The 26729-nt window shown below is 39.1% G+C and overlaps 1 protein-coding gene and 1 long non-coding RNA gene across 2 annotated transcripts in view; both read right to left on the bottom strand.

Annotated features, from left to right (window-relative positions):
* Positions 1–370: 370 nt before the first annotated feature.
* Positions 371–11619, bottom strand: LOC134516603 (uncharacterized). The gene is made up of 3 exons (XR_010071377.1): positions 8383–11619; positions 7004–7218; positions 371–6595 (listed from the first exon to the last, which is right to left on the bottom strand). It is a non-coding gene; the product is annotated as an uncharacterized LOC134516603 (long non-coding RNA).
* A 1281-nt stretch (positions 11620–12900) lies between these two features.
* Positions 12901–26729, bottom strand: part of TM9SF2 (transmembrane 9 superfamily member 2) — a 28063-nt gene continuing 14234 nt past the window's right edge. The window contains exons 8-17 of the mRNA XM_063336961.1: positions 25099–25178; positions 24892–25000; positions 24636–24768; positions 24266–24385; positions 22035–22092; positions 21219–21378; positions 19542–19693; positions 18422–18533; positions 17653–17824; positions 12901–13577 (exon numbers count right to left, since the gene is read on the bottom strand). Coding sequence (XP_063193031.1) covers positions 13510–13577; positions 17653–17824; positions 18422–18533; positions 19542–19693; positions 21219–21378; positions 22035–22092; positions 24266–24385; positions 24636–24768; positions 24892–25000; positions 25099–25178 — 1164 coding nt within the window. The 3' untranslated portion in view covers positions 12901–13509. The remainder of the gene's footprint in view (positions 13578–17652; positions 17825–18421; positions 18534–19541; positions 19694–21218; positions 21379–22034; positions 22093–24265; positions 24386–24635; positions 24769–24891; positions 25001–25098; positions 25179–26729) is intronic.

The raw sequence follows: 26729 nt of genomic DNA, 5'->3' as shown, positions 1-26729 counted from the left end.
TAACAAAACAGTTTAGCTGAGATTAGTATTTATTGAAATTGATTGAAGGATTCATAGATGCTGATAATATCACAGTTGGTATTTGATCGCTAAATGACTGTTTTTTTGCCATACGAGTTCTTGTTAAGACCTGAGAATAAAACGTTCACTTTGTGTGAAAAGGTAAAAACTGAATAACTGACATAAATCTGTTGTTAATTAAAATATTTTAACTCCATACTAATATAAAATATGGTATATAGACAGTTTAAAATGCATTGTATGAGAACGTGCATGGAAAGGACATTCGGACTTCCAATATAATGACTTCTCAATTTATTTTTTTTTTTTTAAAAAGATTTCACAAGCTGTTATACAGATCAGCGTCAATTTAGTCTAACCCAGAGCAAACTGGAAGCCAGAAGTATTTTTTCCATAGATTTTTTCTTCTGTTAACAGTCTTTCGGAATTTGTCAGAAGGGGAAGTTTTATTCAACCGTGCGGTAAAGTTGAACTGAGTAAGATAGTGGGAGTTTTACAGACTTATCTTTACTGCAGCAGAAGGTTGTCAACAAGCCTTTTCGGTGACATCTCCACATGAGCACGGCGAGCAGATGATTTGAGGATTACCAGGCTGCTGCACAGGTCAGCTGGCATCTTCAAAATCTCTTCTGTAGAGGACCAAATCTGCAGCCAGAAGCTGTTTACTGGCTGGAAAGGGGGAGGGAAAGGGGGTTTGTTTAAAAGGCAGAGACCCTCGGGTTGGTTTGTTTGTGTGCCTGCCACAGCTTGCTGTCTTTAAAGCTCGCTCTGTGTACCGGAGAGCTGAACTCTGGTTGACACTTGTTTTCAAGCGAACTAGTAGGCAAAGTAAAATTTCAGTAGCGAAGTGCCAACATGAAAAGAAAAAAATTGTGTATAGACATTATGTGATATTTACTAAAAGGTTAAGTAGAGCAAAGCCATTTTTTTCCACTATGGAATGTGTTTGTACCAAATTTCAGTTATACTGCAAGTCATATTGAAATAATTGCTTCTAATCCCAGTTTTACATTTGCGGTTTGTTTTTTTTTTTAAATCCTGTTGCTGCTAGTCCAGCTCCCTGTTGTACTTTACAGAAGAGTTTGGATATTTCTGAATGGAGCTTCAGGTGCTTCCATATCAAGCAAGTTAAACTCCTTCTGCAAGCGTGACTGTGCAGGAGATTTCTCTTCCACGGACTATCCGTCAGCTGATGGTATCTGTTAGTTTTCAGGTCCGCTTCCTACCTCTGTACAGCCCCTGGACATACGATGCTGTGGTTTGTAAGAAGCTTATGAAACCCCACGCAGGAGGGCACAGCAAATGGAGTCGGCACAAGGCATCCACAGAGGCATCGCTTCAGGAGCAAGCGTGAGTTGCATGTAGGGAAGACTATTGTACTGGTAGGCAATGATGCTCGTGCCCAGGGTAGTGTGGTGGTGACCGGGAAACCTTCAGATTCTGAAAAGTGTCACCTGAATTGGTGTGAAAGAAAAGAAAGACCTTTGGCAGGCTTTCAGTGCAGCTCCAAAAGACCACTTGTGGCCAAAGTGAATCGGCACTGGGAAACCGGAGGGGAAAATCATAGAATCATAGAAGGGTTCGGGTTGGAAGGGATCTTAAAGATCATTTGTTCCAACCCCCCTGCCATGGGCAGGGACCCCTCCCACTAGACCAGGCTGCTCAAAGCCCCATCCAGCCTGGCCTTGAACACTTCCAGGGATGGGGCACCCACAACTTCCCTGGGCAACTTGTTCCAGTGCCTCACCACCCTCACAGGGAGAAATTTCTTCCTAAATATCTAGAATAAAGCTGGTGAGATCTGATGAATCAATTTCCCTTCACAGCTCTCTGTGAGGCAACGTTTAAGGAGTGTCCATTTTTTTATCTAATCCTAAACTAAAGGTTTGTACAACTTAGCTTGTATTTCTCCTTAGTTAAAAAGTCTTTTATAACTTAGCCCTGTGGTACTAGCAATTAGGATTAGATTGCTGCTAGCTTCAGAAGTTATGCTCCACTATAATAATAAATGAAAGAAACACTTAAAAAGTCTTAGAGAAGTTAAATCTTGCCTACCTACCTACCACTTTAACAGACTTTCCATCATTTTTTAAATGTTTCTGAAGTCCCTATATAAAAGACCGTACGTAGTGCATTATCATTTAATGCCAAAAAGGAAAAAAAAAAAGTAGAAAAAGAAAACCAGAAAACAGAGCTTTCACTGATTTCCAGTAAGATTGTCTCAACCAGTAAATTTGTTGAGATCAAAAGGTAAGAATATGTGTTCTAAATACAGTGCATACTCTGAATGTTTTATTCTGTTTATAGTCTCTGAAACATTGAGATGCTACTGCTTTCTGTCATGTCAGAAAGCAGCGTATCTCAAAATAAAAGTTTTCAAAAGACCGTTAAACATCCAAAGGCTAGTGTCTCACAGCGCTTCAATGAGGTCATTTTCTCATTTTTATAAAGAGAACAAAAGGATTTGGCAACGGTGATAAGATTTCCTGAATGCTTTTGATGTGAGAAACATCAAGTGCGATGATTTTGCTTTCCTCAAGTAACCCGGGTACCTGTGCATCCCAGCAAGACACAGAGACTTCTCATCAGATGAATAGCGGGACATAATGCTGTTATACCCCTGGCCTCAAGCACAGACCGTGACCGCTGGCAGCAGAACCCCCTCAGACTCCACGCAGGTGGTGAAGTGGGCTCTGGCCCCTGGGAAAACCTGCAATCCCCTGCAAATGAACAGGAGTCCTTTGCGTGCCATGTTCTGTCTTGGCTAGGATTTTAAAGACTAAATCTTTGTTTCCTCTCTTTGCGTAAATTAGAATTTGGGGGTTTTTTTTTTGTGTTTGTATCATTGGGCCGGAGAGGTAAAAAAAGCCAGGCGCCCCCCTCACTGACTCATCTCTGCTCAGTGCCGCAGCAGAATGGAGCCAGGAGCTGGCTGAAGACCCCCGCGTGGACAAGGCAGAGGTAAACGCAGTGCCGGGCCCAGATCCCAAAGTGAAGGATCTGCTGACTTTGTCATCCCTGTTGGTCACACCCAACAGGCACACACAGCCCCCCCATCTCAGTAGCCTCAGAGTGACCAATGTCCCAGGAGTATGGTGGAGAGACACTTTCCATTTAACCTTCAGGTTTATGACTGACGTGGCATGAAAAGTAGTGGTTGTCACAATGATTTTAATGACATGTAAACATTTTCAGCCATCAACTAGACCAGAATCATCAGTTGTTTCACAGAGATGGCCAAAGGGCTATCACATGGCAGGGAATTTGTTCTCCAACAATTTGGGCTAGTTTTGGATCAGCCAAGGACTGAAAAACTGCCCACCTGAGAGCCCAGCGGTGGAGAGAGACCTACAACTTAAATGCAAGTAGAGGAATGCTAGCAGAGGCAGAAACATGCCAGCTAGCCACCTCCCGTATCTCACATCTTCTTTACAGGGAAAGAGAGACTTGTGCTTTAAGTAAAGCAACATCAAGACTTGGTTTCAGGTGGATTTGCATCAGCTGTGGTTAGAAATGACCTGCTGCTACCTGCAGGACCTTCTGAACTGCCGGTGACTTGAGAGAAAGGATCATAACAATTGCTTCCAAAGGTCTTTAGTTGAAATCAGCTGGTTTAAGTAGAAGATCTTGGCTAACCTTCCATGTTTGAACTGAAGTGAGTTCAGGGTGGTCTCACGAACATTTCAGCCTGCAGATCTAGGAGGAATACGTGTCTCTGACATACCACCTTTGGGAGTGAAACCCCCAGCCTGCCCTCACAGGACACAGCCACAACTGGAAGAGGACCCAGATTTCAGACTCCAGGTAAAGCAGCATTGGTTTTACCAATTTAACAAATGGTTAAATAGTCTCAAAGACAGAATATTTACCAATATACCTACTGGACTAAAAAAGTGGATTGTCAGACCTGTACTCCTCCCTGTGCCAACAATCCAACTGACTGTGAAGGAAACTTGGCTAACGAAGTATATCACACTCACAGAATAAGCCCATGGCCCAGTTATGCTTGACAAAAATACTTTTGACAAGGAGGTGTAACTCATTGTTTAGGATCACTGAAATATATGTTATAAGTGTTATTCTTTGGCACTCACCCCAGAGGAGTAGCCGTGCTGCTTATCCACCTGCTGCTGGAGGCACAGAGAATGCGCCGTAGATACAGAAGGGCTGAACATAAGACGTGACAAATTTTGTCATGTTTTTGAATATGTTTGTATCACACAGGAATTCCCTATGTATATGTCACATTAGCCGGGTGTTTCCTATTTATATTTTTAGTTTCACTTTCCTAATTTCAATCCATTCAAAATAACTCCGTCTCAGACCTTGTTTTTCCCCTCGAAAACCCACTGCCATATGGAGCAAACATTAAAATTATTGGATCCAAAGTAAAAACAAAAGCAGCTTAGTGTTAGCGCAAGAGGCTTAAATCGAGACAATTAAACCTAAGTTAAACTGAAAGTAAAAATTACGAATCATTTTGGCCAGTAGATGTGTACCACATACCCCACAGAAAGCCATTATCATCTATAGTGGAAGCACGGGGTCTTCGAAAAAAAGATCAGCATCTTCAGAAATACTCAAATAAACTTCCAAGAGAAAGCTGTGTGCTAAACGTATAAGAAAAATGTCTAGCCGGAGTATTTTTGAGAAGAGACTGCTTTCCAGAGTTTCACCAGGGGAACGCGCACTGCTACCCAACCGAGTGCTTTTCTTTGACTACCATTTCGTGAAGAAGGTCATGGGGTGTTTTCAGGAGGGATGGGACGCAGGATAATCCTTCTGGGGCCCAGCTTTCCTCTGCTGTCTTGTTATTTTAACGCTGTGATTTATACTTGGTGCTGCTGTGAGTGACAGCTACTAGGACAGCCACCTCTATATCTCCCAGATAACGATGGCCGGCCTGATTAACCATCGTGGCGCTGGGTTATTTAGAAGTAGCCTTTAGTTGCTCAGTTTTTAACAGAACAGTTGAAAGTGAGACTGCTACACTTGGTGGCCGTAGTATGGCACAGGAAGTTGGGGGAGACAGAGCCAGGACAGCTGACCCCAACTGACCAAAGGGCTATTCCATACCATACGACATCATGCTCAGTATATAAAGCTGGGGGAAGGAGGACGAAAGTGAAGGAAATTTGGGGTTATGGCATTTGTCTTCCCTGCCTTCCTGGAGATGGCTGAACACCTGCTGCCGCTGGGAAGCAGTGAATGAACTCCTTGTTTTGCTTTGCTTGCGTGCACAACTTTTGCTCTACCTACTAAACTGTCTTTATCTCAACCCACAAATTTTTCCTCACTTTCACAATTCTGATTCTCTCCCCCATCCCAGCTGGGGGGCAGTGAGTGAGTGCCTGCGTGGTCCTAGTTGCTGGCTGGGGTTAAACCACGACGCGGGAGCAGCAAAGTGCGGGAAACCCTCTCCACGCTGTGGGAGTGGGATGTTTGCTGCCGTTGCCCCCACGGAGGGGCTGAGAGAGAGAGAAGGCAAAACAGGTCCTGAAAGTCTGAAACATCGTCAGATCGCAGCCTCCCAGAAGAGCAGAGCTTGGAGGGACTGAGGGGATGATCTCGGGCTCCTTACTGTCTTCAAGGATCTGTAACTCAGGGCGGCAACAGAGCTGCGTGAGGGGTGCCTGTGAGTGCAGGGTCAGCACTGCACAGTCGTCTTGCCCAAGCTGGGTTATGACTGTACTTTTCTTCTTATACTGTCCTATGTTTTTGATCCCATTAGCAATACCAAACTACTTTAACATCAGCTTCTGCTTCGCAACTTTCCAGAAACACGTAATTCCTTGATATTCCCAATAAATTTACCAAAACCCAACATTCAAATAAATCCTTTCCACCAGTAAAATTATTTTAGTGCAATTTAAGCTTTGCATTAATTTAATGCAATTTAAGCTTTGCATCATGTTAAGTTTTGAAATTATCCCAGTTCCTTCTCCCTTTCATTCCAGCCAAATCAGATTTTCCTTTGGAGCTTAACTGCAGTAGAGGTCTTTTGTTGACTCCTGTAAAGTTTCCGAGAGTGTATTTATTTGTTCTTCCTTTTGGTGTGTCTGGCCCTGACTTTGATGGATTTCTGCTATATACTGCAGTATATACAAACTAGTAGCATTGCAGCTTTCTCCATATTTACTCAGGCCATGAGATTCAACATTGATTCAAAGTGTGAGAGGGAGTCTTTGCTGTCGTCTACTTGCAGCCCTAGAACTCTTAACACTTTCCATGCCATTTCTGTTTCGTATTTATCCCTTTTTTCTTAGGCAGTATTTTCACTGAGGACTCCAAGTCCTGCACAGAGATGGCCCATCTGACCATCTCTGTCTGTAGGGGCTCTGATGTGAATTTGTCCATTTGGACATTGTGCACTGGGACTCCTCTTACAGCACACAGAAGTGTCTTTCTGCATCAAATTACAGGGCAGATGGCTTGCTCAGGTTATTTTACCAGCAATCTGAAGTGTCAGGGATGAGTGGGACAGGAGGCGGTGTCCTGTCCAACAGAACACTGAGATTGCAAGTTCTGTCCCATTCTGTGCATCAAAGGTCTTCACAAACCTCTGTCGGTAAAGCTGTTTAAAAAGAGAGAAAGATAGACATATTAACCCTAAAATAATCCACTGGTCAAGAAAATCTCTGGGGATTTAGAGTCACGTTCCTAATCTGCCTAAATTTGTCTGCCTGTCTTGCCCTCTTCAGAAATTCTGTTCTGGATCTGAGATGTCTCTTCCAGCAAAAACCCCCACTTGAAACTGGTAACAGACTGACAGAAAAGAATGGGGTTTAATAAACTAGCATTTTACTGGTGCATTAATCAATTCTCTGGGCTTTGCCCCCCTGGGTCTGGATACTGTCCTTCTCAAAAAGGAAGGAAGCTTCTTTCTTTCCCTCTGCAATTTTTGTCCGGTGTTACTACGGTCACCCTGCTTTCTGGGACAAACAGTAGATTTAAGGCCACCCGCTGCTTCCCTTTGCCTTACCCTCCACCTGCCTTGGGGCTGCACGGATCCAACATTATGCAGCAGAGGAACACGCGTAATTGTGTCATTTAGCTCTCTGGTGCTGTCACTACAGCCTGGAGACAGCAGGACATGAGCGACAGAACAAAACATCCATTTCTTCTCGGCTGTCTCGCTGCAGTGGGCAGAGACGAGCAGTTTCCAGGGGAAGAGTGGTTGGGACTCCTTGGGAGAACCTGCAGAATGAAGCAGAAACCAGGACTTACCTCCGTTGGCTCGTTTTTGTAGCTCCTAAGCAAGGCTGGAGAAGCAGTGTCACAATCCTACTGCTTCTGTATCCTTGGGCCACGAAGGGAGAGAATGGGCTTCCTTGCCAGCCCACCGACTTCCTCAGTATGTCCCAGAGCCACTCATTCCTGGCGCACCCAACAGGTGGGAGCAGAACACAGCCCACCTGGCTTCACCATCCTCCAGCAAATGAGAAGCTGGTCTTCCGCCATGCTGAGGAGAAACAGAGGCTGGATGGTGTAGGTGCATGTGTCAGCCCTCCTGGGAGGCCACCATGTGCACTGCTCCTTCCTCACACAGTCACACCCCAGTCAGTTTATTCTATGATTTTACATACCTCAACTGAATAGGTAATTGTGGGCAAATCGAAAGAGAGTCAGGGAAAGGTGAGAAAAATATCAGGAAGAATGTTTTTCTCTACTTTAACCATTTCCCCAAAATAGAGAAGAAGATTAAAAATAAGTCTACTGTCTTCTTGACTTGATATGATCAAAGAAAATGAAAAACAAAAAAAACTCCCCCAAAACAAACAAACAAAAAAACCAAACAAGCCAAAGTAAATCTCGCACCAGCAGTAGCAAAACAAGGGCCATGCTGAACTGTTCAAAAATAAAGACTCAACACTATTCAAAGTATGAATCCGGGATACGGCCTTTGGCCCGTCTCACTCCGCAGGCTGGCCAGGATTTCAGGATGCTGCGTGGGGCCCCCTCCGCAGCACCCTTTTTTTCGTGAGCCCAGAAAAATTGTTTGAAGGTATCAGAGTGGGTACCCGAGTGAGAAGAGGAACCCGTATATTTGAAATACAGTTCATTTTTGAAGGACCCTTGCTAGCTACGTGCCCCTACTAGATGCAGGAGACACATTTTTAACGTTTAGCATCTTCACAGATAAATTATTTGTATGATAGCTGTTCTTCACTTTGATTTCTGGCTGCCTGCTTCCAGAAGCTTTGAAATTAGCATACATATTTAAAGATATAATGTTAAGGATACCTCCCCCCACCCCTGCCAAGTAACCTGCTTTGGTAAGTCCTCCTATCATACCCTTAACTCTGCTCCTGCACTTTCTACGTTTATACGTGCTGTGGCCAGCAGGTGATGCTAAAATACCTCTGAGGGCAGGAAGAATTCAAACTGCGTCTTCTTTGACAGTGCCGGAACCCTGCGAAGCAGCCGGAAAGCGCCATCACCCGAACGCGACAGGTTTCGTTTGTGATCTCCCGGTTGTATCTGATTTACAAGCAGTTAACTACTCTCATCTCATCAGCAGTGAGTTCCAGATGTTTCAAATAAGAAGAAAGAAAATGCATGGCGGCAGCTATACAGTAATCAACTGATAAATTAAGCCTCTTGGTAGCCCCTGAGGATTTATGCTTTAGTCTGAAGTGCCATACACCTGTGTACGCACATGTACCCAAAGTCAATATATAAGGTAATAGGAGAAATATTTCAGGAGTCAGGTTTATGGAGACAGTTAATAGCGATCTACTTATTTATGTGCCTGGCATACGGAGAAACAGCGGGATACTAAGAATGAAAAATTAAATTAGGGGTGAGTTGTAGGAAACAGATATCTGGGAGAAGGCTAGAACATCTCTGCATGAGTAATCTCCTTTCCCGTAAGAAAATACTTAGTTGTGATGAGCTCCAAGAGCAAGAGTTAGGAGCATTATCAGAAGAGAGAGGAGCTTTTGGAGGAAGAGAAACTGAAAGGAAAAAAGGGATGAAACGCGGAGATGAAACTGCTCTTTGCAGAATATACATCATTCTCTAAATGATGATTAGTAATTAATCCAAGGCAACAATCAGGGATTTGAGAGAGAACTAACCCGGATGAACAGATAATTTCAGAAGCAGTAACTTTCATGAAAAATTATGAAGAGGAGATGCAGCTGCCCCCAGAAATGAAGCTGTTGCCCAAACCGGTAAGGCACAGAAAGAGGCCAGCACGTACCTTCCTGGCATGAAGTCACGGTCACGTGCATCCCACACCAGCTAAAGCTTATCAAAGTTCTAGCTCATACAATTTGACATTTGGGGCAGCTGGAGCAGAAAAACCTATATCTAACACTGCAGTAACATTAAATCATAACAACAATGGACAATATTTATCAACTATTAAATACAAAACCTTCTACCAGCTGTTAAGGATTTACCATACTTTCATGCGACTTGTTCCTTACCTGTAAAAGTCAAGATCTCCATCAGCCGATTAACAATAATTCACCAAGCAACCTCGGTTTTTATTTATTGTGCGCTGCTAATGTGGTGAGGATTGGCTGCAGCAGCAACCCCTCCCCAGCAATGCCGCAAAGCTTTGCGGAAATACTTGTCCACAATTTCACACTGCCCTGACCAAAGTCAGACACACCAAACCCCCACCATTCTCTTTCAAGGTCTCCCACTCCTCCCCTGCCTTGCCTGAAGTACAGATGTTGTCCAGCCTACTTTTCCTCATTTAGAGATTGGTATTTTTGCTTTTCCAGTATTAGTAAAATGATGTTTCTCATCCACAACATTTCACATTTTTTCTTTGTACGTCGCTTCAAAGAGGACTTGATTTGTGTTTCCTGTCCCTTCAAACTGGTTGTTCAGATCAGTATAACTGTGAGCCCCTCAAACGCCTGCCTGAATTCCATCCTGTTCCGCCCTCTCTTCCTCACTTCTCTTCTAAAGTTGTTTTTCCTGAAGAAAATACAGGCACCACCCATAACAGGACTAAAGTACCCACTTCAAGCATTTTTCAAGTAATCAGAAACTCCAGTAACCTTCCTTCCACCTCAGTATCCAATAACCAGACATCTCGCCTACCTCTTCTCCCCACCCCGCACGGGCCAGGCTTTCTCCTCCATCCACAAATACTGATGGACCTGTGTGCGATACCGTCACTCTGACTGTCCCAAGCCGCAAAGGGACAGTCGGTGGCATTACAGAAACATGGAGATACACTTACAGGTTCCACAAGGCTGCCTACACCTTTCCGCTTGGTGCAACATCTGCATCACACCTGTAAGCACACACACATTCCGGGTAGCTGAGTTTTCAAATACAAAAGGATTGCCAGGTAAGGTAATCACTGCTCTTTGCTCTCATGGGCAAGACAGAGGAAAAACGTAAGGAAACCTGTTCTCAAGCAATCCTAGGGCAAAACTGCAAAAAGGGAGAAAGGTAAGGGGCAAGCAGGAGACTGCACTAATGACCTCAGCCTTCCACAGACATCCCTCACTGCCTTTTACCTGAAAATGGCACAAAGCCTATGAAGACATTGTCCATGGCTACCTCACAGCCAACTAAGATTTGTGATACGGTTGCAAGACTCCAGCAAAGCAGCTGAGGGCACACGTGATCTGTAGGACGGCAAAAAAAAATAATCTAAGAACTCTTAGGGCTGTTCAAACACAGCTAAGCATTTCAGAATTTAAGAAGTGAAGCTACCAGGCTAAAGATGGACCAGGCAGCTTGCCAGGAGATACTTACTTGCTGTAAAGCTGATTTTTTATTTTTTCTTTCTTAGAGAAAAACAAATCAAACCATTAACTCCCATATCATGTTTTCAAAACCCGACTTGGACTGAGGATTACTTTCAGACTAAATTTGGCAACGATGGTCACTTTTTTCAGACTCTGAAGAACTAGTTTTTAAATTATTTAGCAGCCACCAAAAAGCTGACACTGGTCTGAAGTATTATATTTTGTCTAAATTTGCTTTGTCTTCATGCAGCTCAGCAATTTATTCCTACCTCTTAACCTTCCTATTAATTTACATTTTCTCAGGTATCTGTGTGATTAATGCATTTTAAGAAAATGTCTCATAGTATAGAAGGATTTTGGAAGGGGCCAGTATTTTTGTCAGCTTAGACAAAACCCCAGGCCTCACAAGAGATCAGAAGAACAGATACAGTACACAGTAGAACATCTGGATGCCCTAACACACACCAGAAGCTTAAATGCAACTTAAACTTTTAAAATTATCTGACGTAATAATGGGTTTCAAGGGAAGGGACAACTTTAGAATAGCTCTTCTGTCAAATCTGTGATGTATTAAACTTTCCGGATTGTCTCAAGTACTGCACACTGAAACCAAACTATTTCAAATTCCAAAACAGCTGCAATTATTACAAGGCAAGGCTGCTTGAAAACTTGTGTATGCAGTAGGCTTACATTCCACGAGATAATGACACACTGCACAAACTGCCTTTAAAGGTAAAAAATAGGATACTTGAGAAGCTGCCATGGCTTCTCAACTAACCTGTAGGAAAAAAAAAAAAAAAGAGAAATATACCCATCACTTTCAAACCCATATACATACCACTGTGGCTACATCTCACTTCTATTAATCTGATTTTTAAACAGCAGTTGTAAATACATCACAAAAAAAAGAGCTGTTTTCATATCACTACACTGAAATTCTTGAGCAGCTATTATGTTCATATTTCAGTAACAGACAACTGATTTGTGTTTCTCAAACTAAGCATTCCCATTTGCGTAATAACTACTGATGATTTTGCGCAGTGACTATACATACAGTAGGTGATCACAAACCCAGGGATATTAAGAATATTCAATTTTATACTTTTTAAAACTTAAATCAAGAGCCACACTGCAATTCACTGCATTAGTGAAGAACAAATGCTTACCACACTCACCCTTTTCCTGTTTTGAACGTCAAACATGGAAGATTTATCTGAAATCAGCATTTCCTAGTGACTACACGTGGGGAGGGGCGCGAGAACAAACCTGTCTGCAACATCGCAACTGAGCTGTGGCTGGGGACAGGCAGAGCACCAGAGGCCTGTGGTTCATCTGGGCGGGGTTGTGGGGCACAGCAACTGAGGAAATGTCACCTGAAACCTTTTAACATTCCAACTTTTAGGAGCTTAATAATGACAACTTACCATAACTAAAGATATTTTTCTTGGGTTCAATATTCGAGCATCATTAGGTTAAGGTCCTTTAGAAAAGTAAACCGGTAAGAATAAAAATACCCCAACCTTATGAATGGCAATTGGTACATGAAGTTTAATTTTAAACAAAATTTATCAGGCTTGAGAAAACATGCCAAAAGCCAAATTTTGTTACGAGTGTAAAATTACCGAACAAGATATGAACAAAATACTCCATTTTCAAAAAAAGCAAATATAGGTTTAATGCTAGTCATCCAAAAATCGACATTAGTCTCTTAATATAAGGCAAAAATAGTAATTTTCTTTCATTTTTTTAACCTACATTAAGTACAATCAGCAATAGTTGCCATATAGAATATGCATCATGGAGATCTTTTAAGAGCAAGATCAGCAGAGAACGCCGACTCATGCATTGTAAGATCTTCTCAACATACTGACAATTCCATGGCCATCTCTGAAAACGTATCTGGGTTAAGGACTGGATTAATGCTGCAGAGTGGTTTTGCTAAATGTGTGTATAATTTAATTCTCACGCGCCACAATCACATTTCCGTGTTATAGCCATGTAGCACAAATAACAATTCTTGCAGATCTAAGGGTGTGTCAATAGACACTAAACCATAGAAAATGCCATAAAATACTCTATGCAAACTTTAAGCATCCATCTTCAATATAATTGTATTTACAAATTTTTATGAACTTATAGTATGTAATGAGCCACTTAAGACATTTTTACAATATTTATTAGATTATGAATTTATAAATTCAAGGACTCAGAGGCACATAGTTTAAAAGGCCAAGAACACCGAAACTAATGAAGTCACAGAAATCAGAATATTTGTGGATGTAACACCAGTAAAAAATAAAAATCACATCCAAACTAAAAGCAACACTTCTCAAGAGTCATCCTTCAAAGTCAGCATAATAAAAAGTTCTCATTTCCCTCAAAGAAAAATAATTCATCCCACCTACCAAGCTAGAAAAACCTATTTACAGCTGTACTTTTATCAGAAGTATCATTAAGTTGAGCAATACAGCCACTTCTATTCTGCCATTAGAATTTAACATTTCTTTTAAAGTATAGTTGTATTTACAAATGCATAAATATTGTAACTCTGATCTTTATTAAGATCTGAATGAAAACAGGCTGTTAAGTCACAATACAAACGTGTTAGTGGAAAAAGTGTTTGGGGCAGCTGCATATTCAGTATCATTCTCAAAGAACAGGAAGCCAATACTTCTGACAAAGCTCAAGTTCATCAACTAGACCAGGTCTTTAAGTAACATTAATGAAGATTAAACCTCTTCTGTGTTAATTCTTTACATTGGTTTCTTCAGTCAACTTTCACCACGCTGTATATTTTGGTTACAAACCAAAAGCATGCAAAGAATCCAATTGTCCCTAAAAAAAAAAAAAAAGAAAAAAGAAAATAAAAAAAGAAATTACACATTAGGAAAACTGACCCAGAAGACATCAATTTCTACCTTTAGCTCATAAATCAGCAGATTGCATATATGTATGTCCTACCTTTAGTCTTCAGTACATCCATCAGATCAGGTAATGGAAAGTTACAGACAGTACCTGTTTTTTTCAGGCATCAACTACTATCTAAAGTATCTCATTATTTTCACAATCACAGAGCTGATCACACAGAAGACGCTAGTTTTAAGACATTTCTATGTTATTTCTCTTCCTACATATTTGTACTTTGTTGTTTCATTATTCCACAGTCCAGTTCCTTCGTATCACTCCATTTCACCCTGCTTCAGGGACTAGTCACACACACTTTACCTGATCTGCTCAGCTGGTCAGAATATTGTTATTATATTTAATAAATCAATTAGAATGACAGCATCAAAAGGAGTTTGCATGTCTTAGTTACACTTTAAGGTCTTTAGAGCACTACCTTTATTTCTGTGTAAAGCAAGTTAATACAAATTTCAAACCACAGTGTAGTTACTATGCAGCTTGTACTCTTACGGAAAAGATGTTGCATACCTTTAAAAACAAACACTTCTGAAACATGTAAGGAGTCAAAAGATAAAAGCAAACTTGAACTGAAATTTAAGGACAAAGACTGTTTCTCCCTGATAACTTATAATCCTTTTAGCTGAAGAAAAATAGCTGCATCCCTTGTTCGTGAAACTCCAACAGAAGTTTTTAACAAAAATATTTCTTCGAATGCAAAGGAGTTAATATAGTTGGGCTTTGTTAATCTAACTGGATTACTTCAAAATGCAGCCTCAGTCAGAATGGATTTAACTGCAGCTCAGAACACCTGTTACAGGAACCTTCATTTCCCACAAAAACTAGGACAGAAAAAGAGCCCTGAAAATTATCCGATTTTTGCCTGAGTACCTCTTCTGAAATCATAGCCTTAACTTATGCAAGAGCCAAGTAAGCTCTTTAAAGGAAAAAAAAAAAATCACCTTTATTTTAGATCTGATAAGAGGCACAACAGAAGTTGTGCGCTAACTCATTCACTACACAAGCTTGGAAGGAACCATGAATGGTACTACAGTATTTTTTTTTCCCCCTTCACGCTTGCTAAGCTACTGATGTTTAACTGACTCATTTACTATGATACGTAGCTGTGGTCCCAGCTGTGAATCAAAGATTTGTCATGTAGCTCCCGGTACTTTGCCTGCTGAGTCTGATCAATGACCTGGAATGCAGTATGGATGCAAGTGCCTGAAGCATGTGTTACACTGACATAGCAGCAGGGCACCGTCAAAACCCTTCCTGATACTGACGATTTTTAACAGATGAGTAAGCAGCAGCAGAATAGTTTTGATACAACAATTATGATTTTCTCTTTTTAGCTTTTTTATCATCCTGACACAGGAAGTCAGTTGCCTTTAAGAGCAGTCTTTGTTAAATTGCTACTATGCTTTTTCAGTTTAGAAGCTGGAGAACTGCCTGTCCTTTACCCCGCCTCTAACTTTTTCTGTAAAACCTTATCTCGAATCACTTCAGTAAATCTCAGAGAACTGATCATATCTGTCTTTGAATGCATATCAACCTAAACGGACAAAATTACTCTTAAATCTTAAGAAATAGGACTACTCCCTCAAATTAAAGGGTAATTTGCACTTAATCTTGTGGGAAATAAATAAAAAAAAATCATTAAGCATACGATGTTTTAAAGTTCTAACCATTTGGTTAACTTCACATGTATTCTTCCCTGATTTCAATATAGAAACTGAGAATTTAAAAAAACCTAAAGCATGCAAACTCTGAAAGCTTAGTTCAAGTTGCACAGCATAACTCACATCTCCACTGTCCCAATTACATAGAAATGACTAACTGAAAGCACCTGAAGGGGTCTGAGAGTAAAATGCCTCTTCTTTGCGTGCTTGTGAACCCACCCTGAAAAGGACTCCCCAGGCTTGCTGGCAGGCGCCGCAGAGCCAACTGGTCAGTTGAAAGTGAACGTGTGAGCAAAGGAAAAGGCAGATGCCCTGGACACGTCCTAATGCCTCTAGATGATGTCATGTGACATGACTGACTTGAAAGAATAAGGGCAAAAGATGTAAGTCTTCGCTAAGCTAAGACTCAGCATAGAAAATTTAGCGTAAATCCCCTTTATCTTGAACCTGCACACTCCAGAATTACTGTGGACAATCCAAAGTAAACAGACTGAACAAAGGAGACAGGGTAAACTCAATTCTGGTTTGGGCCCAAACTGTTTACTGTTAAAGGCAGACATGCTGAATATCTGTTGGAAAAGCTAGTGAAACTAAATTAATTGACCTTACACTTATGTAAGGCTTAGTTATTTTTTTCATGCTACTTTTTGCACCACAGTTAAAATTGATCTGCGAACAGCAGTACGCATTCATTTCTAGTTGAACAACCATGCACTCCTAAATTCTTCAGTTCAATGAGACTATTAGTAAACCCAGATCAGAGGTTAAGAGAAAGGCAGGATGAGAAATAAGACAGAGGGAGAAAGGGAGGCAGAATCTCTGATCTACACATTCAGAATGACTTGCTGACCAGTACACAAAATATGAACAGATGTAGAGATGATATGCAAGTTACAAGATATCCTCAAGCAATGACAAAACACGTTACACTGACTTAAAAAGGATGAAAGATAAAACTAACCACTTTTGGAACACAGCTTGATCACTTTTCAAAGAGATTATATAATGTACTTAAGTGCCATTCCCTCCTTCTAACAGGCAATGACCCAAGAAACTCCTTGCAGGCTCCTGCTCCTGTTCATCATCATCTGCATTCAGTCGTGGTGCAGAAACAGCTTCAGTATCTCCTAAGCTGCAGTGGTAACATCTTTGAAACTAATATTTGGTTACACTTAAAATTAACACCATTTTCAAATGTCTTTCCTTTTCCCACTGGATCTTTTTTGTTCTCCTATGTCAAGTGGAAACGAAAATTCTACTTATAGGGAGATCTGTATTAAAAGCTCCAATGACAAGCCACTTGTGTTCCAGGAGGCCTCAAAATACAGATTCTACAGCTGTATACGTAAATACGTATCAAAGCCTTTGGAATCATTAAACTTCATCATAAACATGGACCTTGAAATTATTTAAAGCATTGATCAGTTCGAAATAGTTTCAAAAACATTACTCTGTGGGGTAAAGTCCACAAAGACAGATTACATTCTGCTGGAACAGAATTTAGTATTTTTAAGATTTTTGAGGAGCTGGCAATTGCTTCCCTCTTGCACGAGGGTTTGAAAGGAGACCTTGCATTTTCACCAGCATTCTTCCACTCTAAACAAGGGATATGTGTTTCTGACTGAAGATTCCTTCTTAATACTGAAGATGACAAAAGGAAGATTTTTTTGACCTCATCTCACTTATTCAAGAGGAAATTGAAATGCAGCACCTTTGAAAGGAAGCACCTTTTCCAAAAGCTCACAATAAAGATGACAAGGTTCTGACAAGACTGCATCAAAAAGTGGTTAAGAAATTCTGCCTGCTTCCCATGCCACTTCAGTGCAATTGGGAAAGAAGGTAAAGAAATTCTGGAAAAGAACAAATGAAGGAAAAAAAAAAAAGTATTCTCTGTCAACTTTTACTCCTCTCTCTTCCTTCTTCCTATTCTAAAGCTGCAATTTTTTCCTTCATTAACACTGTAACTTTATGCTTGATTCTGTGTGATTTGAAGTGCGTTTCTCCAAAGACAACTAATTTAAAAGTTGAGTTTGTCACATGACTAACATAGGAATGAAATCTGGAGAAGTATTTATCATGTCTTAAGGTGTCATACTTGATGTTATAGGCCACACCTCTAATTAGCATTAGCTTTGCCTCATCCTCACTTAATCTGTTTCACTAAAATTTGTGATCACAGAGACTTGCAAACATTATGCAACTATCTGGAATAGTCAAAGACATAAAAATTTGTAATCCTGTAGCAAGGTAAGTTTTGCCAAGGATTCTACTATGCAAAGCTAAAGGTAGCCTCATTTAAATTTAAAATTAAGGTTCAATATACTTACCTGTGAAAAGGAAGAAGATCAAAACCATTATCATGGTATAACCAAAATATAAAATAGTGCTAGCTGTTCCTGTGATTTGCAGTTTAGAAAAAAAATAATGTATTGCATATATTAGGAAATAAACTGCAGTGAAGCCACTAGTGAGAAATGAACGCCACTGCCAGTGATAGTCCTAGAAGTGGTGAGAAAGAAAAATACGTATGAGTATTATTCCATGCACCTCTAACGCACTGACCCTATTACTGAACACAGATACTTTTTCTATTACCACTTTATCCAAAAGTGACTTTTTATAGTATTTATCTACAGGAAAAACAGCTATATATAATAAATAGTGCTTTAACTACACCATTCACAATTAGAGATAAGAAACCTAAAGATCAATATCAAATAGGCAAAAAATCTAAAAACCCAAATAAGCCGGACCTACTATAAGCCAGCCACAGAGATCTTTTTCCTCAAGCTCGGGCATGTCCAAAATGCACTTTGATTCAACAAAAGTTAACGGATTAGTTTGGTGCCTTCAGAAAACAAGCAGTTAGAATCTAAAGATGAGATAGCTGACTTAGTAGTACTTAGCAATATTTACTACAAGTTTTGCCAAAGGTAGCCTGCTTCACTTTTTAAAGACACGGTTTAAGCACATCTCATCTAGTAGCGGTGTTTATGTTGAATTCTAGAATACTTATTTTCAATTACAAAAGCCTTAAAATTTTTGGAAACATTCTTAAAACAATATCAAGTATGAATACTGAAGAATATTTCTTACCTCTGCACATAGATGGAAGTAGCAGAGCAATATTGTAGCCTCAGAACATGTAATAACCAAAATAATGAATACCAGAAACAGGAAGCCAAACATGTAATACATCTGGTGAGACCTATAAAAGGAAGTTTAAAAAAGATAAAAATTAAGATGGACACTGTGCTAATATTACTTCTTCATATGCAGTAGTATCACCTTCACCTTAAGTATTCCCCTTCCTATTGAAGTACTGTCAGTTGTATAAATTGACTGATTTATTTTCTAACTGAAGAACAGTTACAAAGCAGCTCAGTCTGAAAACTGTGAGAAAGCAAGCCCAAAGCATGCTGCTGGTTGGGATTTTAGGGAAAGAACTGACTAGACATAACGAGTGAAATTACAGTTCCAGTGAAGTCAGCGTGATCTCTTCCACTGACTTCAGCAGAACTTGATTTCACCTCACATTTCAATCAAAGGAGCAGAGCTGCAAAATAACAAGTGTCAAATGCTGTAACTGTCTACGTTGGGTAGAGGCACCTATTCAAGGTTCAGAAACAGTTTAACGAGATCCAATAACTAAATTGTGCCAGAAGGAAGACAAATCCCTCACAGTAGATTAGTTTGCCAGTGTGCTATGAGCTCTCATCAGAATTCACTTACACTGGACTAGTCTTTGGTACTTTATTTTTGAAAAGAATTACTCTCTGGTGCTTTTATAAAGATTTCACAAAATTTGTTCTTGATTCTTTTTTCTCACAAGACTAGTAATACTTTTCTAGCAACAACAACTAAAAAAAAAACCCTCAAGTCAATTTTAATATACTTACTATTTTCAAGTTATATGCCATATGTCAGCTTCAGAGCTACTTCCACATGAAGTCAGAGGAGTAGCATGAGAAAACAAGCTATTTGAATATTGTAGGTCAGCTCTAACTTGCTAAGTGTATCACAGCTGCTTCTCTACACACCTCAACAAGCAAAACAGGCACCATGTGTTTTCTAAATCTCAAAATGGTAAAAAGATGTTAACATTTAAATGTTTATTACCCAAAAATCAGTCAAATGATCTCGAAGAAAAACCTTTCACAACAAAATTACCACCTTTTATGACAGAGAAAATTCAAATAGATCGCGGTTAACTTACCAAATGCTATTGAGAATAAAAAACAACTGTATAAAGATACATCCAAAAGGTAGAATCCCTCCCATGATAATGCCAGGTAATGGCTTTGTATAGAATGATTGCTCAGGAATCTGACGAGGAATTTGATTTGTGCGAACAGGGTGTTCAATAGCCTTTAAACGAAAATAAGAAATTGCTAAATAAATACAATGTCAAACTACAGCACTACCTTTTGGTTTTCTTTTTAACATGAGTGGTGGCAAAAGTCTACTTTTTGTTTTGAGCATGTGCATACCCAGCTACTACTACATCTGCTTTCACTACCAGCCTACCTAGCAAAGTTTGCTAGGCAAACAAGCTAAAAGACAGCTCTCATTGAAAACATAGCAGCAGGTATTTTGGACTTCTCTTTTTATGATACCTATTTATGATCAGCCTGAGCTGATTTCTCACTTTTCAGCTGGGGGTGGGGAGGTGGGGTGGGGGGAAAGCGGGGTAGCGGTGGTACAGACTCTTGCTTTCCCCTTCTTAAAATCCCTGTATGTTGTTTTTCAGGATTTTCTCCAAGAATCACATTAGGGTAAACTTACAAACTGAGAGGATTCAATCTGGTAATTAAATCCTAACTGAAGATGCATACATAGATTTGCATGGTGTGAGAAAAAAAAAGTTAAGGCAGATAAATGCATACTTTGCCATCTTTTCCCCTTCATAAAGATCACATCAAGAGCATCAATAGATATTTGCTAGGTACTTGCTTTCTGATTTGATTTTAATGTATTCATGACGCCTGTCACGTTGCCTTATAGTTTATCAAATCCTCCTTTCTTAAAGGAACTGCCTCTGTACAACGCAGGGGGCACTGCTGGAATTTCAACACGACTATCAGAAAAAAAAAAACCACACCACTGAATTCTGATTAAGAAAAATGGGATAACTAAAATCAACTCGAGAAGTGCCTTCTAAGATACTTAAATATTCTCTGAAGGTATTCCATGAAAGCTACAGAGAACTGGAACCCTGGCTTTGTATACAAGAAAAAACCACAAAAATATATGAGCTTAAAGATCTTCAAGTTTGTGGGGCAGAGTAAACCACTTTTTAAGCAAAAAGAGAAGAGCCAATTTAAGAAGGTTTGGTCACCAGTGTCAAAGAGCCCTCATATAAATAAGTAAAACTGATCAGCTTTGGAGTAAATGCCAATTAATGTCTGCCAAGCAGTGATAAGAATTTACCGAATATTTATGCAAAGAGACTTCACAAGAACTCTTGCAATTCGATACTGAAAATATTCTCAGTGTAGAGGGCGTACAGGAACAAAAACCATGGGGGAAAACCAGAAATGCGTAAGTTGCTTTCCTTTATGCTTGACTGGATCAACTATTTTTAGTAATGAAAGACATGCTAATTAAAATAAAAATGCTCAAGTCACTGCTTATTCTGGCGTAGTCACTCAAATACAATGATAATCCTAATCATTGCACAGAAATATCACCACCAACAACCAACTGAATATCAAAGTCTTAGAATATCAAGACTGGATATCTAGTGCAGCTCTAAAGTAACCGAACAGAACCAGAGCTGACAATGCAACTAGCTTCAGTGCTACCTCAGTCACAGTCTATACAGTGAAAAATAAATATGTGTGTATATATGTGTATACACACACTTACAAAACAATTTCTCAAACACACTTACGTTTTTCTTAAAACCAAAATAGGCACCAATAAACGTCAGCGGTACAGATATGCAAAACCAGAGTGCCAAAATAGCAACCAGAGTACCAAACGGAATAGCTGCTGAAGAGCCTTCTCCCCAGAGAATGAGGTTCATGATAAAAAAATCTGCAAATACAATTCTGAAAAATATATAACACACTTAAAGCACAGAAATGATCCTTAATATTTAATAATGTTAACAAAACAATAGCACTGTATTAAGATTTTAGTGTAAATCTCTGTTAAAACCAAATGACACACACAAAATACCAAAATGAAGAGGTCAAACAAGCAACTCTTTGTTAATCTAGTGGGACTGAACTCCAGCAGGAGCTGACGTTCCAACTAAGCAATTTCAAATGTATGCTTGTCTTAACTACACTTCAGGGTAAGACTGCTTGCTGTGATTAAGTAGAAAAATTCATCACAGTGGTTATACGGTAGGTGACACTATGTAAGACCAACTACAGTGTGGTCAGAGAAACAGCCTAGAGAGTAAAAGAAAGCGATGAAAAAGTGTGCCTGTCTAAAACTTACTACTATCATAATGCTCTTTCTTAATCAACCTTTTCATGTGGTGAGAATAAAACAAATGCTTACTAAACAAAAAAAAAAATCTAAGGATGCTATGCTATTAACATATTCATCTTTGTCAAAGTGCTGTGACAGTCTTGTAGCTTCTGGAAAAAAGGGACAATGTAACAAGATTTACCTGTACAGCTGAAACTTAAAAGTTAGCTATGCACATTAGAGAAGCAATTTAATTCTTTTAATCATGGCAATACCCTCAACTTACCCGGGACAAAGGAATGATGTCAGCAGGACATTTGTTTTCCATTTCTCACCTCCAAATGCTGTATTAAAACATTTGACAGTCATCAAAACATGCATTAAGCTCACAACTATTAATTTTCCAGCCCATTTACCTGTTACACTTAGCTTGCAAATACTCAAATAATGTGCTATCATGACAGTTTAAAACAGTAAACTAAATCTTCAGTAATAAAACTGAATTTCCTCATCACATTGCTTAATCATAGAGCTTCAAAGCAAAGAAAAGCCTCAGACCAAGGTCAAGAAAAGTATCCAACTAAATAAACTGGGTCTCTGACCACTTTATCTGCTAAAAGGAGGAAGCAGATTTGCAGTGCTTTCAAGTCTTTAAAAAACAGTTTAAACCCGGAGTGATTAAAAAATTTAAGCTTTCTAGCACTTAACTGCAGGTTTCAGTAGGAAAAAGTACATAAAAATGTGAAAAGCAAGCTTAACAGTTTTCTTGAAATAATTCTTGTCTAAGAATCTTACAAGGAAGTCAGGACTGACACGCTTACGGGAAGTAGTGATGTTCTCTTGAGTCTTAACAGCATTAAGCAGTTGTGATACCAAAAGACCAAAGATAGCTTTATTAAGAAAATCTTTATGAATTTGCACTATGCTGATAAAAATTCTAGTCAGCATACTTTTAAATGAAAACGTCCTGCTGGAATTCAGTGAAGCTGACAATGTCATCGGAGCACTGCCATAATGACATGCTACTTCAAGAGTCAGAAGTGATTATGGTTAGAGTGATTTTAATTAAGTTTCTACTTCTTCATAAAATCTTTGAAGAACACGGCACGGGTTATTAAGATTAACCGTTTAATTTCAACTCAGGTTTCACTTTTTAAATGCAATGTTGAAAAAAAACACCACAAAACCAACAAGCAACTTAAAACTGGATATCCATTTCAGTTGCATTTTGATTTATGTCTCACATTACTTTATTTGTATACTAAAAAGTGAAACATTCATGTTTACATGCTCTATACAGGGTATGGACCACCTCGTGTTATAACAATATCATCTCTGGATCTGTCACTCGCTGTCTTAGTAGTTAAACACAATATTCAGGTATCAACTAAATGATTCCCAATAAGTATAATATGAAATGTAATTATTATTAGCTACATCTCCACCAAAGATACAGGATTCGATTTACCATCAATACACTTCAAAATATCCTTCAAAACACGTAACGTACAACATGATATAAAGAATTCTGTCCTCAATTATGATCTTTGTCCTAAAGTCTCCCTCCATTTAAGGCTAAGTGGCTTGAAGATTAGGAAAAGGAACAGTTCACTACCACATCACTACCATTGTGGAAAAACTCCTTACAAAATACAAACCCTCTTTCCCCACACGAAAATTACAAAATGCTTAGAAGAATGAACTCCAATGCCTACTGCCAGGCTGAAGTTCAGAAAACTCCTTCTCTATCCCTGCGTGTTCAGAACTAAAACAGTCCAAAAGATCCATCTCACTCAGTCGTAAGGAGTCTTTTAGCTTGAGTAAGGTAATTAAAATAAGCTGTATGCAGAACAGCATGTTTCACCTTAAAATAAACCAGAGGGTACAGCAGCAAACCATTTGAGGTTGGTAGGCAGGCCTTGAAACAATAGCTAGCTGGGATCAATGAAGGAAAACAGTATCAACTAACTACAGTCAGGTGTCCAAACACCACTGGGTTAATTTCTACACTACAGAACACCTAATAATTCTTCCCCCTGCACCCCTGCCACTGTCTGATAAGTGACATTCTTCTGAAGGCCTAGGAACTAACTAAAAAGAGGTGACAAATCTCAGGCATGCAAGAACACAGGTTCATGATTTTTTTTGGGGAAAAAAAGTCACCAAGCAACATCGATGGCTAAAACTAAATGCACGTTAACACCGTGCCCCCCCCCGCCAGCTGTAAGAAACAGAAGTACAAAACTGTCTGATGCAATGAGTTTAGTACTAGTAAAATGGAATTTGTGTCCCAATTCCATAAATACATAGTACTAAGAGCAATTCAGGCATGATCACATCAAAACCAGTGTAACCATATCAGTGCTCTATACGTGTTTTCTGTTGTTAAGGTAAGTGCATTTTTCCAACTTGCCCTGAGGGAAACTACAAAAAGCGTTACAAAATAAAAATCAGTTCCGTGATGATAATTTACTTTAATGAACTTCAGCCTTGTCATTTTAAATAACTTTTACTCACATTTGTAGAATCTGGCAGCAACATAACCAGCTGGAGTTCCAAGCAGTACCCACAAAACTACAGCACAGGTCATTAGAGCTCCCCGGTTAGCAGGTGACAAAAATCCCAGGCAAGCAAAAACTATGAAGCAGAGATGCACAATTTTAGAAAGTAACCATACGTTTGACTTAAAGCCAGTACATCAGTTACCTTAAAAATCTGTGTATACTAAAAGTTGTGTGTCTACTGTATCAGCTCAGCTGTTTCTAACCTTAAGACTTTTTAAGACACTCCTCGGTAAAAACCTAAACTGCTATTTTTACTAGTAGCATGCAATTAGCAGTGGAAAATCATCCGTACTCAACTGACTCCTCCCCACTTTATTACTTACACAGGGTAACAAAAGTCATTATTAAGATCTGTGTGCCAGAGCCTAGAAAAACAGACAACAGCATTCCTTTTCTTGGGGGCCTGAAAATATCACCATGAACCAGTTTCCAGCCAAATTCTTCCTGAGCATCTTCCTGTAAAGGAAATACACCTGTTTTAATACAGTGGATTGCCACTTAAATAGCCTGTTACAGAAATATGTTTAGCTAAAAAAATTATATTCCAAGTAAATTTTATGAGGTACATTTTAGACTTACAGTGGAATCCATCTGATTGTATCTTGCAATGTCTTTATGCAGTGTCCTCAACATAATCATAGCTACCATTCCAGACAGAAAGAGGACAATCACCAAGGAATTCATAATACTGAATGTAAAAAATAAAACAAATAAAAAAAATTCATCATTCAAATTGCAACGTAAACACTTCAGTACAGTACACTTGAAGACAAGTTTTCTTCTCACCTAAACCACTGAATATGAGTGTGAGGCATGGATTCCAAAATATAATCCCATCTTGATGCCCACCTTATACTTTTTTCTTCCTGAAAGAGTAAACACATCAGTTTCAGAAACAATCGGTATCCAACTTGTAAATTTACAAGTTGATGTTCCTGCAAAGCAATCTTAAGTCTCATGACAAATTGAAAATTTCACGTTGCATGCCTTAAAGGGACTAGTTTAATAGTAGCTACCCAAAACAAACCTAAGATTTGACCATAGAATCCAAACCAAAATATTTTCTGAATGTCTTCTTAAGACGTAAAGGCCTATCAATTTAATTGTGCTTCCTCCCTTCAAAAATTACATTAATTCATCAGGAATTCGAATGACTAGCAGCATAATAAAAGAACATGCATTTTCTAGCATATATAAGTCAATGCCACAAACATTGAGAACTAAGCTCTGCTACATAGCCTCCAGCATAAAATTCCACTTTCTAGATAGCCCTCTGTCCAAATTATCCTTTGCTTTCATACAACCTAATTTCAGTACCAACTACCAATCCAGTTACACTCAGCTTATACTGCAAGACAGAGGGGGAGACAATACTATAGAATTTACATTGTTAGTAGAAGGAAACAAATTATTCCTTCAGGCATTTCAATGGATTATACTTACTCAGACTGAACATTCATCGATCAGAAACACTTCAAAAAGAGCATTTGTTTTATTTTGCAGAGTAAACATGAAAAAAGGAACAAACTGTGCTGATCAACCTCAAGTTTGCTATTAAACAAAACCACGAATACTAGTATCAACTAATAAAAATGGTTAGATGTCTTCCTGACATGATGTTATTTCAGTCATTTATAACATATAAGAGCAAGAGTGCTTTCCAATAAAGCCAGTTTTTGAAAATATAAAACCAGCAGATTAAAAAATTTAGACAAGATCAAATTATCTAGTTCACTGAGGTAATAAAACTATGTCTCAAAGCAAGCAACAAGTTTCTAAGCCAGTATCAACGATTCTAGGATAGAATTGCATTTTTCCCTATACCTACACTGCCTTTTTTCTGTCTTCCTTAGATGACCTGATCTGCCAACCTGATAGAATTTCAGAAGACGACCTCCAAGTGACAAAACATTGTGCACAGGACACACACACACACAGCTGGCTGGGCATGTCATTTTTTTGAAGAGAAACAATACGGTAACATGAAGCTAAGCTTATTCTTAATTACTAACTTCTCACAGGTTTCCAGAAATACTTACTTTTCAGTATACAAATTAACTTCAGCATCATAACTGATATAATTTCCCAAAATTTAATTTTTAGGTAATACACAATATAACCCCTTCTGGGTATTTTTCTCATACTATTTATTGTATTTTGAACTTTACCATGTAATACAGTACATTATTAGAGTAAAGAACAGTCACGGTAATTCTACAAACACTGCTATAGCAGCTTATAAAAGGGGTTCATGCCTGATAAAGTGTGGCAATGTAATGACATTGTAAAACCAGTGCTTTTGTTATGTGTACTTCTTATGACAGTGGATCTCACACACTAACTCAACGCTACCCTTCAACCAACTTTAAAGATCAACTATTACTCTCCATTTCACCACAGTTGAACTGAAACCTGCA

This window comes from Chroicocephalus ridibundus, chromosome 1, assembly GCF_963924245.1.
Source record: "Chroicocephalus ridibundus chromosome 1, bChrRid1.1, whole genome shotgun sequence".
NCBI classification, from domain to species: domain Eukaryota; kingdom Metazoa; phylum Chordata; class Aves; order Charadriiformes; family Laridae; genus Chroicocephalus; species Chroicocephalus ridibundus.
The sequence above is the reverse complement of the archived record's forward strand: the minus strand, read 5'-3'. Positions and strand labels throughout refer to the sequence as shown.